The sequence below is a fragment of the Rhinoderma darwinii genome, chromosome 1 (assembly GCF_050947455.1).
Source record: "Rhinoderma darwinii isolate aRhiDar2 chromosome 1, aRhiDar2.hap1, whole genome shotgun sequence".
Classification (NCBI taxonomy): domain Eukaryota; kingdom Metazoa; phylum Chordata; class Amphibia; order Anura; family Rhinodermatidae; genus Rhinoderma; species Rhinoderma darwinii.
In genome coordinates, this window is record NC_134687.1 from 647334869 (window position 1) to 647359465 (window position 24597).

A 24597-nucleotide genomic window follows, 5' to 3' on the forward strand; every position below is an offset into this window, starting at 1 on the left:
TTTTATGAAAAAAGAAAATCTACAAGTTTTTATTTTATTCAATTGCAAAGTTGCAAAGTTAATTTGTTAGTGTTTTTTTGTTCAATTCCATCACCATCTTTTTACACTGTTTTAATGAAAGTCAAATATAAAATTCGATATATGTTAAAAACAAAAAGTTTACATGGTCATTAAAGTCACTCTGGATTCTCCTGCAGTTTAGGAGGGATTTATGAATACAGAATTCTTCCTTACATCCACAATACTTTTCCTTCATAGATCCCAGTTATAATTGACCTCCGGTAAATATAATTTGGATTTTGGCAAATCCAAGCTAATTCCACCCAAAAAATGAATAAAAACTTTTATTAGCTGTTTAATGTCTGTTGATATTCTGATGTTTTTTAAAATCTCTTTTTGCTCTTCTAGCATTTCCCACATTCTAAACAAGAATATGGATTCTTCTCTATGTGAATTCTCAGAAATGTTAAAAAATTAGATTTCTTTGTAAAACATCTTCCACATATAGAACATTAAAATGGCTGGGAGAAGCCATTTTAATGTTCTATATGTGAAAGATGGTTTACAAAGAAATCAAATTTGTGTGGTGTTTCTCATGACCTTTAAGTTTGCATTTAGTAGTAAAACATTGCCCACATTCTTTACATGAATATGGTTTCTCCCCTGTGTGAATTCTCTCATGTATAGCAAGATTTGGTTTTCGTGTAAAACATTTCCCACATTCTGAACATGAATATGGCTTCTCTCCGGTGTGACTTCTCGAATGTTTAACAAGACTTGATTTATCTGGAAACCGTTTCTCACATTCTGAACATGAATATGGCTTCTCTCCTGTGTGACTTCTCTCATGTTTAAGAAGACTTGATTTATCTCTAAAACATTTCCCACATTCTGAACATGTATACGGCTTTTCTCCTGTGTGAATTCTCTGATGTATAACAAGATGTGATTTGTGTGTAAAACATTTCCCACAATCTGAGCAAGAATACGGCTTCTCTCCTGAGTGAATTCTCTCATGTGTAACAAGATGTGATTTTTTTGAAAAACATTTTCCACATCCTGAACAGGAGTACGGCTTCTCTCCTGTGTGAATTCTTTTATGTACAACAAGACTTGTTTTTCGTGTAAACCATTTCTCACATAGTGAACATGAATATGGCTTCTCTCCTGCGAGAATTATTCTGTTTGTATAAAGGCCTGAGATTTTTGTGAGCTGTTTACCACATTGAAACCTTTTACTCTCTTTCTGAGCTGTACTGGTAGCAATAATCTGCGATTGGTTAGAAGGTTCCTCGTGATTAGGGGAATTATATGATAGATCTGTAATGTGAAGTCCTGGATGTACATTAAGGGTAATTAGGTTTTCTCTTGAAGACTGCTGGATGATATCTTCATCTTCTACTTTGTAATTTATCGATAACATGAAGTTTCCCTCAGAGTTCTTACTGGGATTTTCTGTTAGGATTAAAAATGTATTTAGAGATTTTGTTTCAAAACAAAAGTTCACAGATTTATAACATTCATATTATGCTGGAAACACACACATGTAGTGTTTTGAGCCATAGTCAGAAGTATATCAAGCAGGAAGAAGTTTAAACTATGCCTTTTGAGTTCCCTCCTGGCTTCAGTTTAAAAACCTGTCTCAAAAACTGTATGTGTGATTTTAGCCTTATAACGGTTTGTATAACACTTTAAGATATATATAATCGTTGACAAAGTCCAGGATTCTGGTTTACACCCAGTCACCACTTTTATTACATGCGGCTTGACCTGATAAAAAAAATAAATCATTTTTTGAAAAGCAGAACCTTGTCTGGCAATGAAGCCTGTCCTCTACCAACATATTTGGCTCTTCAATACTAATTGGACATACAATAACTTAACTTAATAATGTTATTGACAATCTAATCTTGGCCAGTCTACATTTAACAAGATAATGCGCCATGAGACAAAGCACACATCTCAGGCTGAAATCGCGGACATGACAATGAGGTCTGTATATCCTAATGGCTGCGCAGTCACTGGCTCTCAATTTTATAGAACATCTTTAGGATGTAGTGGAATAGACAGAGTGAGGTTATTAATCAGAATCTGTAAAGGTTTCCAGTACCTTGTTGAATCAATTCCACTAAAAAGTCAGGCTGTTCTAAGGGAAAAGAGGGTCCCATCAAGTACTAAAAAGATGAACCTAGTGAAGTAGCCTCCGAGTGCAGGTGATCATCACGGAAACGTCTTGAAACTTCCTGGCCGGCAACTTTGCCCTAGACTAGGCATATTTAACATTTTTAGCCATGTGACAATTTAATAGCAAATTGTTGTTCTATTCCTCTGTCAACCTATATTTATTTGGTCTTGTTTTTCTCAGGACATGCAGGGCTTGGAGTGGGAGAGTCGTAGAGGGGAAAATGTGTGTTTTTATTCCAATCTAAAAAGATCCACCTCTTTAAAGCCACTTAAAAGGCCTGTAAAGTGTGAAACATTTTTAGACTACTTTGTAGAATAATCTGTCATATGTGTGTGCAGGAGGAATAACCCTATTAATGGCCATTATATGACGTGTATAGGTCTTCCCTTTGCAGGCACAATCTTTAATTCTAAGTTACCCCTTAAGTTAGTGGGTGGAGCCCAACTGCAATCATGTCTTCTATGCACTGCACATGCAACTTCACAAAAAATATTTGCATGCATAAAACAACTACACATATTAACAGCAAGTACATAACAAAGTTGATATATATATATATATATGAGGTATACTATTCGATAAACATAATCGGTTTGAAAAGTTATCGTCCATTTAATCCCTTAATGATGCTGCCTAGTTTGGCCCTTTTTCAAATCTAACATATGTGGTAATAACTTTGGAATGCTTTTATTTATCACACAATTCTGAGATTGTTTTCTCGTGACACATTGGACTTTATGTTAGTGGTAAAATTTGGTTGATACATTCAGTCTTTGTGAAAAATAGCTAAATTTAGAGAAAATTTGCAAAAATTTGCATTTTTTGGAATTTAAATGTATCGGTTTGTAAGACAGATAGACACTCCTTCTCTTCATGCCCGTCATACACGGATACTGGCTGGTGACCGGCTTATGCAGCTTTATGTTACCACCGCATGTGTATAAAAATGGCCGGACCATTGTACAGAACAAACACTGTTACACTTTGGGTCTCCTTTACTTCCTCATAGATTGTAAGCTCTTGCGAGCAGGGTCCTCACTCCCCAGATTTGAATTGTAAATGAACTTTGTCACTATGTAATGTCTGATATTGTTTGTTTCATGTCCCCTCTAAATTGTAAAGTGCTGCGTAATATGTTGGCGCTATATAAATAAAGATTATTATTATTATTATTATTATAGTACCACACAAAATAGTTACTAGTCAACATTTCCCATATGTCTACTTTGTTAGAATTGTTTTCTCACATTTTCAAGAAAATTCTGCAGTTTTTAGAAATATTTCACATGTGGCCCTAGTGTGCTACTGGACTAAAACACAGGAAGATTAAAAGGAGCATCTAGTGAATTTTGTGGCGTCTTTTTTTATTAGAATAAATTTTATGCACCATGCCAGGTTTGAAGAGGTCAACCTGAAAAAGACACCATTTTAAAAACTACACCCATCAAGGAATTGATTTATGGGTGTTGTGACCATTTTGACCCCACAGTTTTTTCACAGAACTTAAATATTTTTTTACCAATAAGATATATTTTTTGTTCAAAATTTCCTATTTTCCCAAGGAATAAAATACCCAATTTTGTTGCGTAATTTCTCCTGAATGCAGCAATACTACATTTGTGGTGATTAACTGCTTTTTGGGTCCATGAGAGGGCTGAGAAGGGAAGGAGCGCTATGTGTTCTCTGGAGCCCAGATTTTGCTGGATTGGTTTTCGAGTGCCATGGCGCATTTGCAGAGCCCCTGAGGTACCAGTACAGTTGAAACCCTGGAGAATTTACCCTATTTTAAAAACTACACCCCTTAAGGCATTTATTTAGAGGTGTAGTGAACATTTTGACCCCACAGGTATTGTGTAAAAGTTAACGCACACAAGATGGTGCAGAGTGAGATTTGCAATTTTCTATACATATATACCATTTCAGTGAGCGATATATTGTGCTCAGCATGTGCCATCAGAGACATAGACCCCATAAAATGTAATGTGGGTTCTCCCGGGTACAGCAATACCCTACATGTGGCTGTTATCTGCTGCCTGGGCACACGGCAGGGCTCAGAAGTGAAAGATGAGGGAAATCTGCTCTGCCTCAGGTAAATAAAACAGAGTTAAAGGATAGGTGTCGCGAAAAAGAATTCTTTTATATCAATTTGCTTTTAGTGTGTTATTAAAATACATTTTATTTATTTGTGTGTTTGTGTTTTACTTTTGTCTTTTTTCTAACTTTTACTTCACTATGGGGGCAGCCATTTTTTTTTTCATCTCTGTATGTGTCGATTAACGACACATACAGAGATGGAATACAGCACATATATCCCCATAGAGAATGCGAACGGGAGCCGTTCCATTCACTATGGTGTACGCCGTCTGTGTGGGAACGGCGCATGCGCCGCTCCCACACAGTCCAAAAGGAAGGTCTTCGGCAGAGCGACATTTTCATGTGGACCGGAAGCCGCAGCCGAACAGTAAGATGACTACTTCCGGTCGTGGCTTCCGGACATGTGTTCAGAAGCAAGGACTAGGAGCAGAGGGACTGGCGGCGGCAGGAGCAGGTAAGTTATGTTTGTGTATGTTCGGGTTTTACTGTGTGATTACCTTGTATGTAAGCCTAATACACTGTGCATTCGCTCAAAAAATGGCAGCACACAGTGTAGGAGGTTTGAACATTCAACCCCCTCCTTTCTCCTGGCACTAGCCAGGATAAAGGAGGGGAATTAATTGAGCACACTAGAGCGAGTGTGTCTTCTCCAATTTTGCAGCATAAAGCAATGTGGTTGCTTTACCACATGCCAATGCTGCAATTTTGGGAATTGCTCCCTCTAGTGACCAGCACATGGAAATGTTATAAATTAGAATCTAATTTAGAATATTTCCTGACTAGAATCTAATTTATAATATTTCCTGATAAGAACAATGTCTAATCATGTATATACTGTTTAACTAAAAAAAAAAAAAAACATTTCTAGCGACACATTCCTTTTAAATTAAAACTCAAAAGGGATGAATGATAAATTTTTAAATACTCTTTTAATACAGAGCCCTGGTTTTTCAGGACACACGTCGCATTGGTATATTGTGTCCTTCCTTTTTCCCCTCTTTGAGCAGACTCTGCACCTCTTTTGACTCTTTCCCTTCTTGCCAGTTTGGAGAACTTCTCCTGGAAAGTGTTTCCCTGGTACAATGCGTGAGGCCTCGCTTCCAGTAGTACTGGGTGTTCCCACTTTCTGGTCCCTAAAGATTAGATTCTTGAGAACAACTTCTTGAAATTCCAGGAAAGTTCCCCTCTAACCTGCACATCAATGTAACACATACGTATTGTACAATGCCATCTGTATGATGTGCACAGCCAACTTCTTATACCGAACCATTGATTTCTGCATGGTGCTGTAGGGCTTCAGGACTTGATCTGACAAGCCCACACCTCCGGTTTACTTATTGTAGTCCAGGATGCAGTCTGTTTTGGGGGTCCCTGCACTGGTACATGGGTACTGGCGTGGCCATGTATTGTGGTCAATACAAGGACATCTCTCTTGTCCTTGACACACAATATGTCGCTGCTGGATTGTGCCCTGCTCTCACCCCTTCTAAGTGTTTCCTCAAGCAGTGTCTTAGGGAAGCCTCTCAAATTTTTTCTAGCACTGCCATAATCCACAAAAACTTCTGGAAGCGAGGCACTTGAAAAGTGGGACGCTGGTAAAATAACTATCCAGGTAGAGGTGGTAACACTGGTCCAGCAGTGCACCAAATCCCACACAATTTTTGCGTTAACTCACAATAAGGGGGGGGGGCACAGTCTGGTGGCTGAATACTGGTGTCCTTCCCTTCATATACCTGTGAAGGATGGTTTATTTGCTTATATTCTCTGTATGAAATTACATTGTGAATTATCAAGCAGGATGCCGAATTACTAAGATATGTATTATGTGAAAGTGATTATGATAATGTTTAAATTATTTCGTTTCGTGCAGCAGCCATCTTGTCTGGAGTTCCCATCTTGGTTTTATTGTAGTGAATAGAAAAGTCATTGTTCCTTTAATACAAGTAATGTTGATTTTGTATGTTTTATCTTTGACCTTGGTTCCCATGCGAAGTTTGTAGAGAAAGAACAGGGAGAAAGAAGGGAGGGCCAAAATATGTGTGCGAAGAGAGTCTCCCCCATCTCCAAGAGAATATTCTGTCCAAAAGAGATAAGGCCACCTGCAAACCTAATGTGTGAAGAATTATAATGATGTATCTGGGCTGTATTTTATTGTATGCTTTTTACTGAATAACAAATATTGTTACATTGTCTCTGATTGGTTAACCTCAAGCCTACACCCCTACTGAATTTCAGTTTAACAGTTTGAGTCTGGTAATAAATCCTTCAGAGGAGCATTTTGAGCATATCAGCAGCGTCTGTGTGTTTTCTTCTCCTCTCTCGATATATATCGGTGAAATATCCTAATTAGGATACTGAATAATGGGGTCTGGCCTTGAGAGTCTGTTTGGACTCATATAAATTTCAGTCTAATATATTTTGAGCCATTGATTTCCACGACATACCCTAAATTTGTGAAGTATACCCTGGTGCACTCTCCCACAGCTTATACATCTTCATGCTATAGATTGCCCTCTTACTCGGCAGGTACTGACAGAATTGAGGCCTCCCTTTAAAATGTATCAGGGACTAGTCGATAGAAATACACTTCACAGGGGTGTATGCTTTGGCAACCCAGGCACTGAAATTGTTTAATTGGGGTCTCAGTTTATACAAACGGTCAAAGCTGGGGTCATCTCGGGAGTGGGCACTGCTCATTATCAGCATAATGTAAGAAGCGAAGTACTGCCTCATAACGTATCCTGGACATAGCCATGAAGTACATCGGGGTGTGTTATACAAAGGTCTGTGCTCCAGTAGGCCCTAATGGATGGCTTCTTCAGAAGTCCCATGTTAAAGTGCAGTCCCGAGAACTTGCCCAACTCTTCAGCGTCTACAGGGGTCCACCTGTGGATTGGGCATAAAATGATGTGGGGTTCTAGATGATATACTGTTGGGCATATAAGTTAGTCTGAAATACCATAAGCGCTATAAAGTCATCAGTGAAAAAGAACTTGAAAAAGTCCATCTCACTCAGCTCTGCCGTGTTAAATTTGATCCCCGGGCTGCCCATGTACTTGGGAGATTTGGGGCTTATAATGGTCTAGTGTGTGGGTCCAAATGGAGCTTCACTCAAGGGTTTCAGTTGCAGCAGGGTCACTTCTCTCAGGTGTTTCAACTGTGGTGGTGGTGGTCAAGGGGCATCTCCTAGGGGTCCCTCCTCTTCATCACTAGATGAGGAGGTTGACAAATAAAACAGAGTCTCACCATCTGACGAGTCTGTGTTCGGCAGTAAAATTCTGTTGGGACATGTTCGATTTTTTTTTTCTCAGTCGTGCTTAGACACGTGTAAAATGTATTTGGTATACAGCAAAAAAAATAAAAAATAAAAGATAAAAAAAAAAATTCTTCCCTGACTGGAAGCAATAGGGTGCTACCTAAAATAGGCCAACATTTTTTTGTTTTTATAGAACAAGTGGACCTCCCTGACACTTAACCTAACTAGATTATTCCGAGATTCCCTGACGCGACACCTAACTAAGGGGATGGATCCCTAACACTAAAAAAAACTACGGAGATGGATTCCTGACACTAGATTCCCTAACGCTACACCTAACTACGCTTTTTGATGGTTACCTGACACTAACTAACCCCAATACCAAACAAATTTTTTGGGGTGGGTTGGTTTCTATAAATCAAGTGGACTTCCCAAAATAAACCTAACTAGGGTGAGGGTTCCTAACACTAAACCTAACTAGATTTTATGTGAATTTCCCTGATGCTAAACCTAGCTACGGCGACGATTCCCTGACATTAATCTGAACTACATTATTCCGAGCTTCCCTGACGCTAAACCTAACCAGTGTGACGGGTGCCTGACACTATACCTAACTAGATTTTATCTGAACATCTCTGACGTTAAAATCGAACTACGGTGATGGATCCCTAACACTAAACCTAACTACGGTGACAGATTCCCGACGCTAAATTCCCTGACGCTATACCCAACTACTCTTTTTGACAGTCCCCTGACACTAACTAACCCTAATACTAAACTAACTAGCTAGCTGATAACTGTCTAAACTGCCTTCATCCTAGGGTGGCAACTGGTGTCGACACAAACGATCAAAAGTCGTTTGAATGACATAGGGCTATGAGCCAGATGTGTCGTTGTCTACACACCACTGCTCTCAAAGGCTATCATGGTGCACAGCAAGAAGGCAATGGAGGTCTATCCTCTTCAGCTACGAGTCCTGCTTTTGTCTCGTGCACAATGATAACCAGAGATTGGTCTGAAAACCACGTGAGCAATGCCATAAAGAGGCCTGTACTAGGGAACCTCACACCGGTCCTATTCTCGGTATTATGGTAAGGGGTGGTATAATGTACGGTAGACGGACCAGTCTATTCTTCATTTCAGGTACACTAACAGCTCGGCAGTACATTGATTTGGTCCTGGAACCAGCGGTACGGCCATTTCTCCATAGTGTCCCAGAAACCAATTTTCAACAGGACAACGCCAGGCCGCATGTTGCTCATGCTACTGTAAGCAACCTGTGTGGCCTAAACGTGCTACCATGGCCTGCCGCGTCTCCGCACTTGTCCCCCATCGGACACATCTGGGACGTCAGTGGTCGGAAATTGCCAGGGGAGATGCCAGCAGCCAATCTTGATAATTTGCGTGCCCAAGTGCATTCAGCGTGGCATAACATTTCTCAACCATTAATAGATGGTTGATAGAACACCAAGGCATGTAAGTGCGTGTATTTCTGCACTTGGCGCTAATACTCGGTACAGAATAAATCAAAGCGTTTGGAATATTTTGTTTCCATTTTTTGTAATAATTTGCATATCATTAACATGTCTATCGATCCTGTGATTTCTACAATTCCAAAAAATTTCCTTCTTGGTGTTGTAATTTCAATGTTGAGGCTATAGATGTAACCTGCCAGTGTAATCCTGCCTGTGCCGATACTGAGATGACTGCTGAGAAGTGATCTCTACAGAACAGGAAGGGTCCGATTATTATAAATGGTGTATCCTGTGTTATCTATATAGAAGTGTTACAGGTCAGTGTAATGCAGCCTGTGATAATGAGGTGACTGCTGAGAAGCGATTTCTACAGTAGGGTTGTTACAATACCCAAATTTTTACTTCGATACCGATACTTGTGTAGAAATGCATTCGGAGATACCACTAGCATTTTTTGGTACATACAACTTTTTGATCACTTTTTATAAAAAAATTTTGAGAGCCAAGTTTACAGAAAAACAGCGATTTTGGCGGTTTAAATATTTGATTTTTTACAGCCTTCACCGTGCGCATTAAATAACGCTATAATGTAATGGTGCAGACTTTTACGGACCAGCGATACCAAATTTTGTTTACTTTTTACATTACTTTAACCCCTTCCCTCTTTAGCCATTTTTGACCTTCCTGACAGAGCCTCATTTTTCAAATCTGACATGTTTCAGTTTATGTGGTAATACCTTCGGAATGCTATTACCTATCCAAGCGATTCTGAGATTGTTTTCTCGTGACACATTGGACTTTATGTTACTGGCAAAATTTGCTCGATATGTTCAGTATTTAAATTGTGAAAAACACCAAATTTTATCGAAAGATTGCAAAAATTTGCATTTTTCTCAATTTAAATGTATCTGCTTGTAAGACAGGCAGTTATACCACACAAAATTGTTGCTAATTAACATCCCTCATATGTCTACTTTAGTTTGGCATAGTTTTTTTGAACATCCTTTTATTTTCTAGGACGTTACAAGGCTTAGAACTTTAGCAGCAATTTCGCACATTTTCAAGAAAATTTCAAGACTATTTTTGCAGAGGCAAGTTCAGTTGTGAAGTGGCTTTGAGGGCCTTATATATTAGAAACCCCCATTTTAAAAACGGCACCCCCTCAAAGTATTGAAAACAGCATTTTTCTTAACCCTTTAGACGTTTCACAGGAATTAAAGCAATGTACAAATTTCGTTGTGTTTTTTTTTGCAGAAATTCATTTTTAATGCATTTTTCTGGTAAAACTTTCTGTGTTACAAAAAAAAAAAAAATGGAACTCAATATTTATTGCCCAGGTTCTGCAGTTTTTAGAAATATCCCACATGTGGCCCTAGTGTGCTAATGTACTGAAGCACAGGCCTCAGAAGCAAAGCAGCACCTAGTGGATTTTGGGGCCTTATTTTTTTTAGACTATATTTTAGGCACCATGTCCGGTTTGAAGGGCTCTTGCGGTGCCAAAACAGTGGCAATCCCCCAAAAGTGACCCCATTTGGGAAACTGCACACCTCAAGGAAATGATCTAGGGGTGTAATGAGTATTTTGACCGCACAGGTTTTTTACAGAAATTATGGCCATGAAAATTAATATCTACATTTTTTCAAAGAAAATGTAGGTTTAGCTATTTTTTCACCATTTCCACAAACACTACAGGAGAAAAAGCACCACAAAATTTGTAAAGGAGTTTCTCCCAAGTAAAACAATACCCCACATGTGGTCATAAACATCTGTTTGGACACACGGCAGGGCTTAGAAGGGATGGAGAGCCATTTGGCTTTTGGGGTTCAAACTCAGCAGGAATGGTTTGCGGAGGCCATGTCACATTTACAAAACCCCTGAGGGGACAAAACAGTGGAAACCCCCCATAAGTGACCCCATTTTGGAAACTCACCCATTGAGGAAATGATCTAGGGGTATAGTGAGCATTTTGACCACACAGGTTTTTTGCAGAAATTATTGGAAGTAGGCCCTGAAAATAAAAATCTACAGTTTTTCAAAGAAAATGTAGGTTTAGCTAATTTTTTCTAATTTCCACAAGGACTGAAGGAGAAAAAAACGGCTGTTTGGACACAAAGAAAGGGCTTAGAAGGGATGGAGCGCTATTTGGCTTTGGGAAATCAGATTTAGCAGAAATGGTTTGCGGAGGCCATGTCGCATATGCAAAGCCCCTTAAGGGACAAAACAATGAAAACGCCCAAAAATTTACTCCATTTAGGAAACTACACCCCTTGAGGCATTTATCTAGGGATGTAGTAAGCATTTTGACCCCACAGGTGTTTCATAGAATTTATTAGAATTGGGCAGTGAAAATAAAAACAATCCTTTTTCTTCAATAAGACGTAGCTTTAGCTCCAAATTTTTAATTTTCTCAACAAATAAAGGAAAAAAAGAACCCCAACATTTGTAAAGCTATTTCTCCCGAGTTTGGGCACACGGCAGGGCTCAGAAGGGAAGGAGCGCCATTTAGAGTGCAGATTTTGCTGGATTGGTTTCTGGGCGCCTGTGGGACCAAAACAGTCGAAACCACCCAGAAGTGATCACATTTTTGAAACTACAATGCACCTAGGGGTGTAGTGAGCATGTTAACCCTGCAGGTGTTTTGTAGAAATTAGTGTGCACTCCATGTTGCTGAGTAAAAATTGGATTTTTTCCATAGATATGCCAATATGTGGTGCCCAGCTTGTGCCACCATAACAAGACAAGCTCTCTAATTATTATGCGGTGTTTCCCGGTTTTAGAAACACCCTACATGTGACCCTAATCTTTTGCCTGGACATTCGACCAGGCTCAGGAGTGAAAGAGTAACATGTAAAATTGAGGCCTAATTTGGCGATTTACAAAGTATTGGTTCACAATTGCAGAGGCCCAGATGTGAAATAAAAAGAAAGTGACCCCATTTTGGAAACTACACCCCTCAAGGCATTTATTAAAGGGGTGTAGTGAGCATTTTCCCCACAGGTGGAAGTAAACTGCCGTTTGGGCACACTATAGGGTTCAGAGTGTAGCGAGCGCCATTTGACTTTTGGTGAGTGGATTTTGTTTGGTAGTAGATTTCTTTGAGTATTGCTGGTGTTTCCATTTATAATGTGGGGGCATATGTAAGCTGGGCAGAGTACATCAGGGGCATAGTCAGGTGGTATAATAATGGGGCAAAAAAACAATAAAATGATCCATAGATGTGTGTTACGCTGTGACACAATCCTTTGTTGCACGGATATATGGCGTCCTTTTTTATGCCCCTTTTGGTCCACACTCCGCACCTTTGCAGTTTGGGGAATTTTGCTCGGAAAGTGTTGTCCTGGTATAATACGGGCACCATCGCTTCCAGGTGATATGCTTGGGCCCTCCCCTTCCTGGTTCCCCAATTTTAGGGTCATGATAAATCGCCTCTTGAAACAGAAGCAATGTTCCCCTCGGACTGCACAACTGCATATTTTTTAATTCCTGACTTATTGGAGCCTTAACTAATTTTAATTTTTCATAGACGTAGTGGTATGAGGGCTGTTTTTTTTGCAGGATGAGCTGTAGTTATTATTGGTACCGTTTTGGGGTACATGCAACTTTTTGATCACCTTTTATTCTATTTTTTGGGAGGCCAGGTAACCAAAAAAAAAAAAAAAACAATGGAATTCTGGCAGTTTTTTTTAAGGTTTTTTTATACAGCGTTCACCACCCGTTATAAATTACGTTAACTTTATTCTGTGGGTCAGTACGATTCTGCCGATACCTAATTTATGGCACTTTATGTTTTACAACGTTTTGCACAATAGATTTACTTTTGCAAAAAGAACGTATTTTTTCTGTCGCCAAGTTGTGAGAACCATAACTGTTTAACTTTGTCGATGGAGCTGTAGGGGGGGGGGCTTGTTTTTTGCGAGACGAGCTATAGTTTTTATAGGTACCATTTTTGGATATGTGCGACTTTTTGACCACTTTTTATTTCAATATTTGTAGGGAAAAGCGACAAAGAAAAACAAACTCTGGTATAGTTTTTTACGGGGTTTTTTTCGCTGTTCACCGCATGCAATAAATATTATAATATTTTTATACCTCAGGTCGTTACGGTCGCGGCGATACCAAATACATATGGGTTATTTTATTTTTTTCAATAATAAAGGACTTGATAAGTGAACAGGGCGATTGTGTTTTATTTTATTACTTGAAGCTTTCATGTGTGATACACAGCTGACATCTGCACCATATGGAGCGCGCTCCATACTTCTCACCTTGCACCGGGACGTACCGAGACATCCTGGTGCGTGAAGGGGTTAATAATGTTTATTTATTGTAAAAAAGAAAAAAAAATTTGAAAAGTGTGCATATGTGTTTTTATAGATTTTTTTTTTTTAAATTACATTTTCCATTTTTAACTTTCAGTACTATAGATATATGCCAGTACATTAAAGTACACAGGCAGTTGTTAGGCTGCACAGTTTAGTATTGAAATACATGAATACACGGCATTGAACCGTTTGAAATATTGACACTATGTTGATGCTGTGCACCCTCAAAGAATGCGACCCTACTCAACAGAACAGGAAGGATCAGTCTATTATAAATGGTGGATCCTGTGTTATCTAAATATAGGTGGTACCTGTCAGTGTAATCCTGCCTGTGATAAGGAGATGACTGTTGAGAATTGATCTCTACAGAACAGGAAGGATCAGTCTATTATAAATGGTGGATCCTGTGTTATCTAAATATAGGTGGTACCTGTCAGTGTAATCCTGCCTGTGATAAGGAGATGACTGTTGAGAATTGATCTCTACAGAACAGGAAGGATCAGTCTACTATGAGACTCGGTGGCCAAAGGGAAATAATAAAATTACTTTTAAAAAAAAATGATAGATTTTTTTTATTTTTTCATTGATCTAGCCATATGAGGGCTTGTTTTTTTGCAGGACAAGTTGTAGTTTTTCACGGCACCATTTATTGTACAGCATATAGTACTGGAAAGCTGAAAAAATTATTTGTGGGGGTGAAATGGGCAAAAAACAGCGCTTATGCGTCCATCAGCCGGTAAAAACTACATATTCACCTTATTCTACAGGTTGATATGATTACGGCGATACCAAATTTATATGTTTTGTTTTATGTTTTACCACTTTAAAAAAAAATAAAACTATTAGCTAAAATTAAAAAAAATGTTGTGTAGCCATATTCTGGGAGCCATAACTTTTTCATTTTACCATCAATTCAGCGGTGTGAGGAAATTTTGCAGGGGGAGCTGTACTTTCCACCATTTTGTGGTACATGCGACTTTTTGATCGCTTTTTATTTCATTTTTTTTTAGCGCTAAGGTGACCAAAACAGCAATGTATGTATAAACAATGCTATATTGTGATAGTTCAGACTTTTACGGACGCGGCGATACCGGTTATGTTAAAAAAAAAAAAAAGTTAACATAGATTTAGGGAACATAAAAAAAACCTTTAACGTTTTTTTACTTTTTTTATTAGTCTCCCTAGTGGACTTGAAGCAGCGATTGTTGGATCGCTTTCATGCTATACTGCAATACTAATGTATTGCAGCATATTATGATTCTGATAATCTGCTTTGAAGCCCTGCTGGAGGCAGGGCTTCAAAGGAGTACAAAGATGGCGGACCTGGGGGCATTCATTAGGCCCCCAGGCTGCCATAACAACCGTTGCAACCAGTCGATCGTGCAGCCCCATGATTCTAACACTTTAAATGCCGCAGTCGCGATTGACCGCGGCATCTAAGGTGTTAAACGTGCGGAATCAAAGTGATCTTTGATTCCACCTGTTGCAGTGAGGGGTTGGTTTTATTACACAGCCGTCACCCGCTGTGTATGGAGCGCGCTCCATACTTCCCCTTAACCCTTGTCACATAGTTATGTGATAATGCGTTATGGGGTTAAACAATAGGTCATTTTCTGATGACATGCCCTATAAGTGGTTAAACTGAGTTTCCTCAGATGGCGGGTGTTAATTGCAACTGGTTCCCCCAAAATCTGACACCAAGCCTAGTTCATGACCAGAATCATAGAACACCTTGTGTAGTCTATGTGTAGTCACAGCTCCCTCAGGTCCTGCACTATGTATAACACATTGTCTGACGTGTTACTGTAATGTAGAACTAAGGAGGAACCCCACCGTAACAAATCTCCCAATTCACTTTCTAAATTCATTATTACTGACCTGTGGTAACACCTCCTGGAATTTCCTCCTCCACTTCACTCTTACACGGTTGATCGCCCCTCACCCACTGTTCTGCTTCATCCTCCGCTTCACTCTTACACGATTGATCTCCCCTCACCTGCTCTTCTTCTTCATCCTCCACTTTAATATTAGCCAGACCTTCCCCCTGATTTCACATATGTAACAATTCAGTACAATACAGCAGAGAGAGCGAAGAATCTAACAGATTAACATAAGAAACCACCAAAATCTATGACCACATTTATGACCGCAGGCCAAAAAAGCTCCACACCCCCCTATATAGATCTGGTATACGGCTCAGCTTCATCTACCTGATAATTCTCTGGGACATTGTGATTTTCCTCTGGACAGTCCTGGGAATACAGAGGACTGGGACATCTCTCTGGTGGATTTCTTCTACTGGAACCATCTGTAGGAAACACACAGTGACTGAATACATGATATATATATATATATATAATGAGAAAAAGAGTAAAGCAGCACAGCAACAGGGTGTGAATAAACAACACCACTTTTTTTCACCAATTTCCTTGGAGTGCTGCCTCTTCATTTTTTGGGATTTTCTATATATATATATATATATTTATTATAAAAGACACTTTTATGTTTACTGATTAGAGTCAAGTTTACAATGTTGAGGTCCTCACTACCGGTGTCGAGGTCCATGCGCCGTAAGCTGCAGGCCTAAAGTTGACGGTGTCCTACCAAAGCGAACGGCGGGGAGCTGACAGCTCCCTGCTCCGCCATAGTATTTAACGATATCTGCGTTCTGTGGACGCGGATACACTTGAAAGTGGCGGGACACAGGACGCCTCTATTTCCCTGCAACCAAAAAAAAACTGTCAGGGCGTCACCTGCTTATTATCCTCTGTAGGGTGTACACCTCTGTAGGCAATATTTTCTATAAATTTTTATTAACCCGTTCACGACAGCCTTACAGCTATATACGTTCCAACTGCCGATGCCCTGGGCAGTTGTCACATAAATAAACATTGGCAGAATGGAACGGGGTTTAATGTGTGCAGCGCTGCACTTCCATGTTTGCCGGCTCACTCCACAAGTGCCAGCACATCTCCCCATTAGTTTAATCAAACTTAGATGCCAAACCCCAGCAGATCGCGCCACTGAAGCTCCCTCTAGGAGCGGAATCCTTTGTTAGAGCGTTGCCGTCAACTTGGCCGGAAATTATGGTTCTAGAGGGAGCCCCTGACGTCTCTGTCCACATATAGACAGTGACGTCAGGGACTCCTCCGGGAGTGGACTCCATGGCCTATTTAAGGGAGAACCATTTCTCAAATCTGACATGTCACGTGGGTATGTGCACATGGGGCGGATTAGCTGCAAATATTCTGCAAAACATTTAATTGCAGGAAAATCTGCAGCATATTACAGTAGCAGCAATTTGTTAAAATCTCATCCACACGCTACGCAAAAAATACTCAGAAAAGAAGTGCAGTGCAGATTCTTAATCTACAACATGTCAATCTCTCTTGTGAAAATGCTGCAAAATTTCCACAAAGAAAATCCGGGCAGACGTTCCGCAGTGTTTACACCGTGTGTAGATGTATCATAAGTGGGAATAAGATTATACTCATCCAAATCATTGCGAGATTGTTTGTTCGGAACACATTGTACTTTATATTAGTGGTAAATTTTGTTCCATACATTCTGTGTTACATAGTTAATAAGGATGAAAAAAAAAACTGAAAAAAAAACACACAAGTCCATCAAGTCCAACCTATAGTCCTACCGCGTTGATCCAGAGGAAGACAAAACCCCCCCATGAGATGGGTGACAATTGTCTCATTAGGGGAAAATCTCCCCGACTCCAAATCTGGAAATCACAATAAATCCCTGGATCATCGTCCCGTCTGCAGAATCTAGTACCCAGAACTTGTAATATTAAAGAGAACCTCCGATTATACTGACATTATATAGAAAACTATTATACTGCCGGAGTGTGCCGATAATCGTCTTTCTATATGACTTGTATTACAATGTTTACTTCTCATTGCAGCACGGAGTGCCCATAGTCCACGATGCCGGCTGCTCATTACTCTGCATTAGGAGACAGCGCGTCCTGCTAGTCTCCATAACGGCCACCAGGTCTGTTCAATGAAATGTGACCTCTAATGCAGAGGTATGAGCAGCCGGCAGCGAGGACTATGGGCAGTCTGTGCTGTAGTTGGAACTAAACATGATAATACAAGTCATTTAGAAAGACGATTATTGTCACACTCCGGCAGTATAATAGTTTTCTATATAAAGTCAGTATAACCGGAGGTTCCCTTTAATATTACAAGTTATGGGTACTAGATTCTGGAGATGGGACGATGATCCAGGAATTTATTGTGATTTCCAGATTTGGAGTCAGGGAGGAGTTTTTCCCCTAATGAGACAATTGTCATCCACCTCATGGGGGTTTTATCTTTCTCTGGATCAACACGGTCGGATTATAGGTTGGACTTGATGGACTTGTGTGGCTATTCATTATCCATGGGGAAAAAGGAGGGAGTGCTCCAAAAAGCTTTTTATTGTAATTGTAACTTCGTCCAGGAGTTCACACAAACATAGGATTAAAGCTGCAGCCTGTATCAGACAAACAGCTAAGATGTATTGTACCGGGAGAAGGGAAGTTTCCTAGTCCGTGGTTGCGTGTGTCAGGACTTATGTGTCACTTTGTCTGCACTGGGAGAAAGTAAGTCTCCCAGTTCGTCGTCGTGTGCGTCCGGACTTTGTATATTGTCCCGGGCGTCACTGCTCCAGAACCTGTCAGCCGAGCAGAGAGATCGGGATCGCAGCTGTCACTGCACTAGGGCAGACAAGCTCCCACTCCGTAGCCACACTTCCAAACAGCGGGATCGAGATCATGGACTGTATCGTGCTTGTAGCCAGTCAGAGTGTCAGCCGTGACGTCGTCATCATCACGTTTCTCTGATCAGAGTCAGCTTCTTCCGGGGGCGGGAGCATTTTGTTTCTGGTGCTTTTTATAGGCCAGTTTGCTTATTATTAAAGAAGCAAAAATAACAATTCTTGATTCTAAGGATATCATATCACTGTAACTTATGACTCCTTTTATAAGGAATTTTGAAATTATGCCAATCGTTATTTATATTTTAGTTATTTATAAATAACAAACGTCATTTACACTACCAACATAATTCGAACCAAATGGGACACAGTGTGTGGGCTATTAAAAGAAAGACCTTTCACGCTGATATCCATAATAGTGTGTCCTCCGCTATGTATATATGACGGTCATGGAAATATTATGCAGAAACTGTAATAAATATAAAACAAATTTTTAAAAAACGAAGGAACTAAAATATAAATAACGATTGGCATAATTTCCGAATTCCTTATAAAAAGAGAAAGTCATAAGTTACATTGATATGATATCCTTAGAAATCAAGAATTCTTCTTTCTTATTTAATAATAAGCAAACTGTTCATATGTAGAGCTGAAATCACTTACTATATCAGATGATAAGATTCAACCAACAAATCACTAATTGTTTTTTGTCAATACACTTAAGTATGGGATATAACCTCCTGTTACAAATGTAACGAATAATCACACTTTAACAAGACATACTTAATAACAAGTTACCCCTTTATGTGGATTGGCTAAACTCAATGCCAGTCAAACTGTGGCCTATAAAATGCACCTGAAACAAAATGCTCCCGCCCCCGGAAGAAGCGGACTCTGGTCAGCGAAACGTACGTCGGGACAATAACCGACCAGATAATAGGGGAAGGAATATAGAGGGAGAGGTTAGTAAAAATACAATACAAACTAATCTTACCATATCCAATAATAAGCTTTTAATCACAACGAAATCGAGCGAGTGCAGTGACGACACCACTCGTTCATGCTGCCTAGCCGTCGAGTGCTGATGACATCACAGCACTCACGGCTGACACTCTGAATGCTACAAGCACGATACTGTCCATGATCTCGATCCCGCTGTTTGGAAGTGTGGCTACGGAGTAGGACCTAGTGCAGTGAAAGCTGTGATCCCGGTCTCTCTGCTCGGCTGACAGGTCCTGGAGCAGTGACGACCGGGACAATATACAAAGTCCGGACGCACACAACGACGAACTGGGAGACTTACTTTCTCCCAGTGCAGACAAAGTGACACATAAGTCCTGACACACGCAACCACGGACTAGGAAACTTCCCTTCTCCCGGTGCAATACATCTTAGCGGTTTGTCTGATACAGGCTGCAGCTTTAATCCTATGTTTGTGTGAACTCCTGGACGAAGTTACAATTACAATAAAAAGCTTTTTGGAGCACTCCCTCCTTTTTCCCCATGGATAATGAATAGCCACACAATGGCTTTTCAATCCATGGGATTTGAAATATATAAAAATACTTGCAATAAAAATAAAAACAAAATAAAACCAAGAAATTAACAATAACCAGTTGGCTGTGCTTTAAAAAAAGGGGACATTGCGCAACAAATTCCTTTTCCTGTAACAGTCGGTATCAATAATAACATAATTGAAGGCGACATTGATCATTCTTGCTCTATTTTTCCTCTTTTCCCGTCCCCTCCTCCATATACATGAACTCGCGGTCGGGTGTGTACGTGTTTTGGATAAAGAGAAAGCCGCTGCCAAACTCCTGATAGCGACCGAACTAACAAAAGGGTCCAGGATGTTAAAATTCGACAGCCTGATACTTCTCTCTCCTGACATCCGACGTCCGGGGAGAGTTGGGTAATCACCAAATACATTAGAAAATCAGCAGGTCCAGTCGACATACATCTAGTGTGTATGGCCAGCTTAGCATAATGGCAGTCTTTGCTGACTGGCAGTAACATACACCTGGTACCACTGCCCATCCTCTACACTGCCAATGAGCGGCATGTCACAGAATATCATTTTCTTGTTCCTCCCCACAAACGTTGACAGATTTGTAAAGCAATGGCTCCCACATCAGATTTACAGCAGGTGATCTCAATGTCTGTGGGGAACGGATATTAACCCCTTCCATCATCTCTACTTACATGTTCTGCACAGATAGGAGGTAAAGCTGCACCTCCTTACATCTCCTCCCTCATCTCTGTCTACCACCCTACTCGGGCTCTACGTTCTGCTAAGAACCTTAGATTAAAATCCTCCATAATCCGAACCTCCCACTCCCATCTCCAAGATTTCTCTCGTGCTGCATCAGTCCTCTGGAATGTGCTACCCCAGACAATCAGATTAATTCCCAATATCCACAGTTCTAAACGTGCCCTGAAAACACATCTATTTAGACAGGCCTAGAACATTCCCTAATCTGACTCCTTTCCATGGCCCCCTTTTAGATTAGTCATCAGAATAAGATTCCCTCACACTCCTTCTCTTCATGTCCGTCATACACGGATACTGGCTGGTGACCGGCTCATGCAGCTTTATGTTACCACCGCATGTGTATAAAAATGGCCGGACCATTGTACAGAACAAACACTGTTACACTTTGTGTCTCCCTTATGTCCTCATAGATTGTAAGCTCTTGCGAGCAGGGTCCTCACTCCTCTTGTTTGAATTGTAAATTATCTTTGTCACTATGTAATGTCTGATATTGTTTGTTTCATGTTCCCTCTAAATTGTAAAGTGCTGCGTAATATGTTGGCGCTATATAAATAAAGATTATTAAAACAAGGAACGTGTGTTTGGAGCTCAGGCATCGGCCGCATCAGGAACGTCTGTCACACCCTCAGATTTTACGAGCAGGGTCACAAAGGAAAAGCGGTCAATCATTCTGTGTGGGCGGGGCAAGCAGGACTCACAGGCGTTCTCTAAGAGTCCTGGCAGGATTTAGAATGGAACCGGTCAGTAGATTTGGAGCCACTGAACCCCGAGCACGTCGTTATGTAGCTGGAGTTTAGTGTTCCAAACCTGCCCACATCAAAACCCTCAGTTTCAGCAAAAGAGCTTACAATTTACTGAGAGGAGTCCAGCGGGAATAAGCGCATGCGTATTTGCGCATTACACACATGAAGGAGAGGACGGTACACCTCGTTTCACTGCGCTCGTAAAGTGTACTGCTCTCGACTTCATTTGTGCCAAAGAACTCTTTAATAATCTGTCTGGTGAATGGAGCGCTTTGGATTTGTTGGACATATAAAGGAAACGTAGGGATCTAACGTGATGTGAAAAGAGACTAAATTGTGGGGCTCCTACATTACATGTCACTGTACACACGTGTATATGTACTGCACATGACGATATTAAGACTTCAACATGGCGCCAGTCCAGCCTGTGCCCACAGTAATGCCAATATAGATCTGTCTCTTCTCACCTTGTGATGTGCGGGGCCGGTAGTCCTCCATCATGACCTCCTCGTACAGATCCTTGTGTCCTTCTAGATACTCCCACTCCTCCATGGAGAAATAGACAGTGACATCCTGACACCTTATAGGAACCTGACACACACAATGATACAGTCATCACCCAGACACCTCCAGTGCTGTTACTGTAGAATTTCCCAGCATTCCCAGCAGTGTCACCTCTCCAGTCAGCAGCTGAGTCATCTTGTAGATCAGTTCTAAGATCTTCTTCTCATGTATCCGGGAGTGAGGGGGAGGCTCTGTGATGGGACTACTGCTCCATCCTCCTGACTCATGGATGATGGGAGTCGTACAGTCACCCGATGTCTTCTTCACTATGGTGTACTCCTGTGTATGGAGAGAGACACTTAGAGAACTGAACACAGTATTCCCCCTCAGTAGAAAGAGGGAGATTGTGACCCCGCTGCATAGAGCTCTAGTGACCCCACATCTGTAATACTGGAGACCTCACCTACAAAAAGACATTGAGAAAATAGAACGAGGCCAAAACTAAAAAGGAAATAATATTGGGGGGACTAGATGGACCATGTGCTCTCCTCCTGCCGACATCTTCTATGTTTCTATATAGAGGTCATCCTGATCCTCCTGGTTCCTGGTCACTCATTGCTCTACAACATTACTATTGCTGCATTGGTGACATGACACATAACTGACCATATTGGTGGCTGATCTTCAGCTTCTTGACGTCACTTGGAAGGTCTGGACGCTGTTATACAGGACACTGGATTCTTCCTATTATGTATTGTCCCTTCCCTATGTGTGACTTGTTCTATAATGTAGAAAAGTTTACCTCTCCGCTCAACAGGTAGATGATCTCCAAGGTGAAGTCTAATATTCTTCTGCTCATCTCATTCCTGTCCTTGTCCATCCTTGGTGGGTCATTCGGGAGAAGGAACATTGTGGAGGAGAAGATGAGAAAACTGGAGGAACTGGAGGATCTAGTACTGCAGACGTCTTTATGAGGAGAGGAGAAGATGGAGATCATACAGGGGACAACATCATGTGTGACATACAGAACCTCACTTATTCATCATTGAGAGAAACATCTTCTCAGAGCCGTCACCACATGGAATAAAGGGGTATTCCCAACACGGTCATTTCTCCCCAGGAGATGCCAGGAATGTCTGATAGATGCGGCTCCACCTCTGGCCGTGCTCGGCTGTTTCTGGACCTCCTATACAAGTGAATGGAGAGAGTCGTGCACATGTGTGGTCACCTCTCCATTCATTCTCCACCTGGATGTAGTCATCACCTCACCAGGCGGGTCGGGGGACCCCCGTTCTCCACATAGAGGTGGGACCCCTATATATCAGACATTTATGGCATATCTCTCAGGTGAGAAGAGTAAAATGAAGACATTTCCCCCCAGACAATGAAGACCTGACTCCTGACACATGGTGGATACTGGGGAGACATTGCTGACATCTCACAAGACGTGGTTTTTAGGTAAAGATTTTAGTCTCGTACAAAAAAAACAAAACAGAATCGCTGTTTTTGGTCACCTTAGCTCTAAAAAACAAAAACGTAATAAAAAGTGATTAAAATCTACAGGTCATCCACCAAGAAATAACACGTCCCCACTCCGCTCCAGCAACAGTTATAGCTATAAGAAAACGGAGAGGGAAAAACAAAAACTAAAAACATCCTGGTCGTTAAAGGAAGGGTGTCGCGAAAAAAAAAAAAAATTTTATATCAATTTGCTTTTAGTGTTTTATTTTAAAAAATATTATTTTTTATTTGTGTGTTTGCGTTTTACTTTTTTTTATTTTCTAACTTTTTCTTCCCTATGGGGGCTTCCATTTTTTTTTTTCATTTCTGTATGTGTCGATTAACGACACATACAGAGATGGAATACGGCACATACATCCCCATAGAGAATGCGAACGGGAGCCGTTCCATCTACTATGCTGTATGCCGTCTGTGTGGGAACGGCCAAATGGAAGGTCTTCGGCCGAGCGACGTCAGGCGCCCGCGCCATTTTCTTGTGGACCAGAAGCCGTCGCCGGACAGTAAGATTACTACTTCCGGTCGCGGCTTCCGGACATGTGTTCTGAAGCAAGCACTAGGAGCGGAGGGAGCGGACGGACCGGAGGGAGCGGCAGGAGCAGGTAAGTTATTTCTGTGTATGTACGTGTTTTACTGTGTGATTACCACTGTATGTAAGCCTACTGCACTGTGTGTTCACTCAAAAAATGGCGGCACACAGTGTAGGAGGTTTGAACGTTCAATCCCCTCCTTTCACCTGGCACTAGCCAGGATAAGGGAGGGGAGGGGGGGATTGTTTGAGGACACTAGAGCGAGTGTGTATTCTCAAATTTTACAGCATAAAGCAATGTGGTTGCTTTACCACATGCCAATGCTGCAATTTTGGGAATTGCTCCATCTAGTGACCAGCACTGGGAAATGTTATAAATTAGAATCTAATTTATAATATTTCCTGACTCGTGAAAAAATTAGAACAATGTTTAATCATTTATACACTAACTGTTTAACTTAAAAAATAAATAAATAAATTTCTAGCGACACATTCCCTTTAAAGGGTTAACCTGCGGTGCGGATTATAGACACGCAGGATATCGGATTTAAACCGCGGATTCGCTGCGCATTTGTTGCAGAATTTCCCCATTAAATTCAATGGGAAAGTCAAGTTCCGCAACAAACGCCATTGTTCCCAGAATCCTCTGCGGCTCCACCGCGTGTTCACAGCAACGCTGCAGGTTACACATATATAAAAAACATTAACAAGAAATGTATAAAAGTCAGTGAATAACTTGTAAGTAGCGAATATTATGTCATTACAAAACACGACTCGTCCCACAAAACATCCGACCACTACAAAGACCAGAAATAACCACTTACCCCAAAGAGGCCGGCACTGGAGGGGTTAAATCCCGGCTAGGAGTCCAGTGGGCGGGGTCACTCAATGATTGACGGCTCTCTGTATACACACTCATACAGGGGTGACTGATAACAGAGAGAACACCCGACCAGCGCTGCTCTCTACCTCTTACACGGAAAAAGCGG

The 24597-nt window shown here is 40.9% G+C and overlaps 1 protein-coding gene across 1 annotated transcript; it reads right to left on the reverse strand.

Moving 5' to 3' along the window:
* Positions 1 to 24589, reverse strand: LOC142665831 (uncharacterized). Its single transcript, XM_075845639.1, has 7 exons — positions 24433 to 24589; positions 22364 to 22527; positions 21733 to 21900; positions 21525 to 21648; positions 15543 to 15640; positions 15211 to 15376; positions 1 to 1455 (listed from the first exon to the last, which is right to left on the reverse strand). The coding sequence occupies exons 2-7, from the start codon at positions 22469 to 22471 to the stop codon at positions 563 to 565; spliced, it is 1557 nt and encodes a 518-aa protein (XP_075701754.1). The 5' UTR covers positions 22472 to 22527; positions 24433 to 24589; the 3' UTR covers positions 1 to 562.
* Positions 24590 to 24597: the final 8 nt, after the last annotated feature.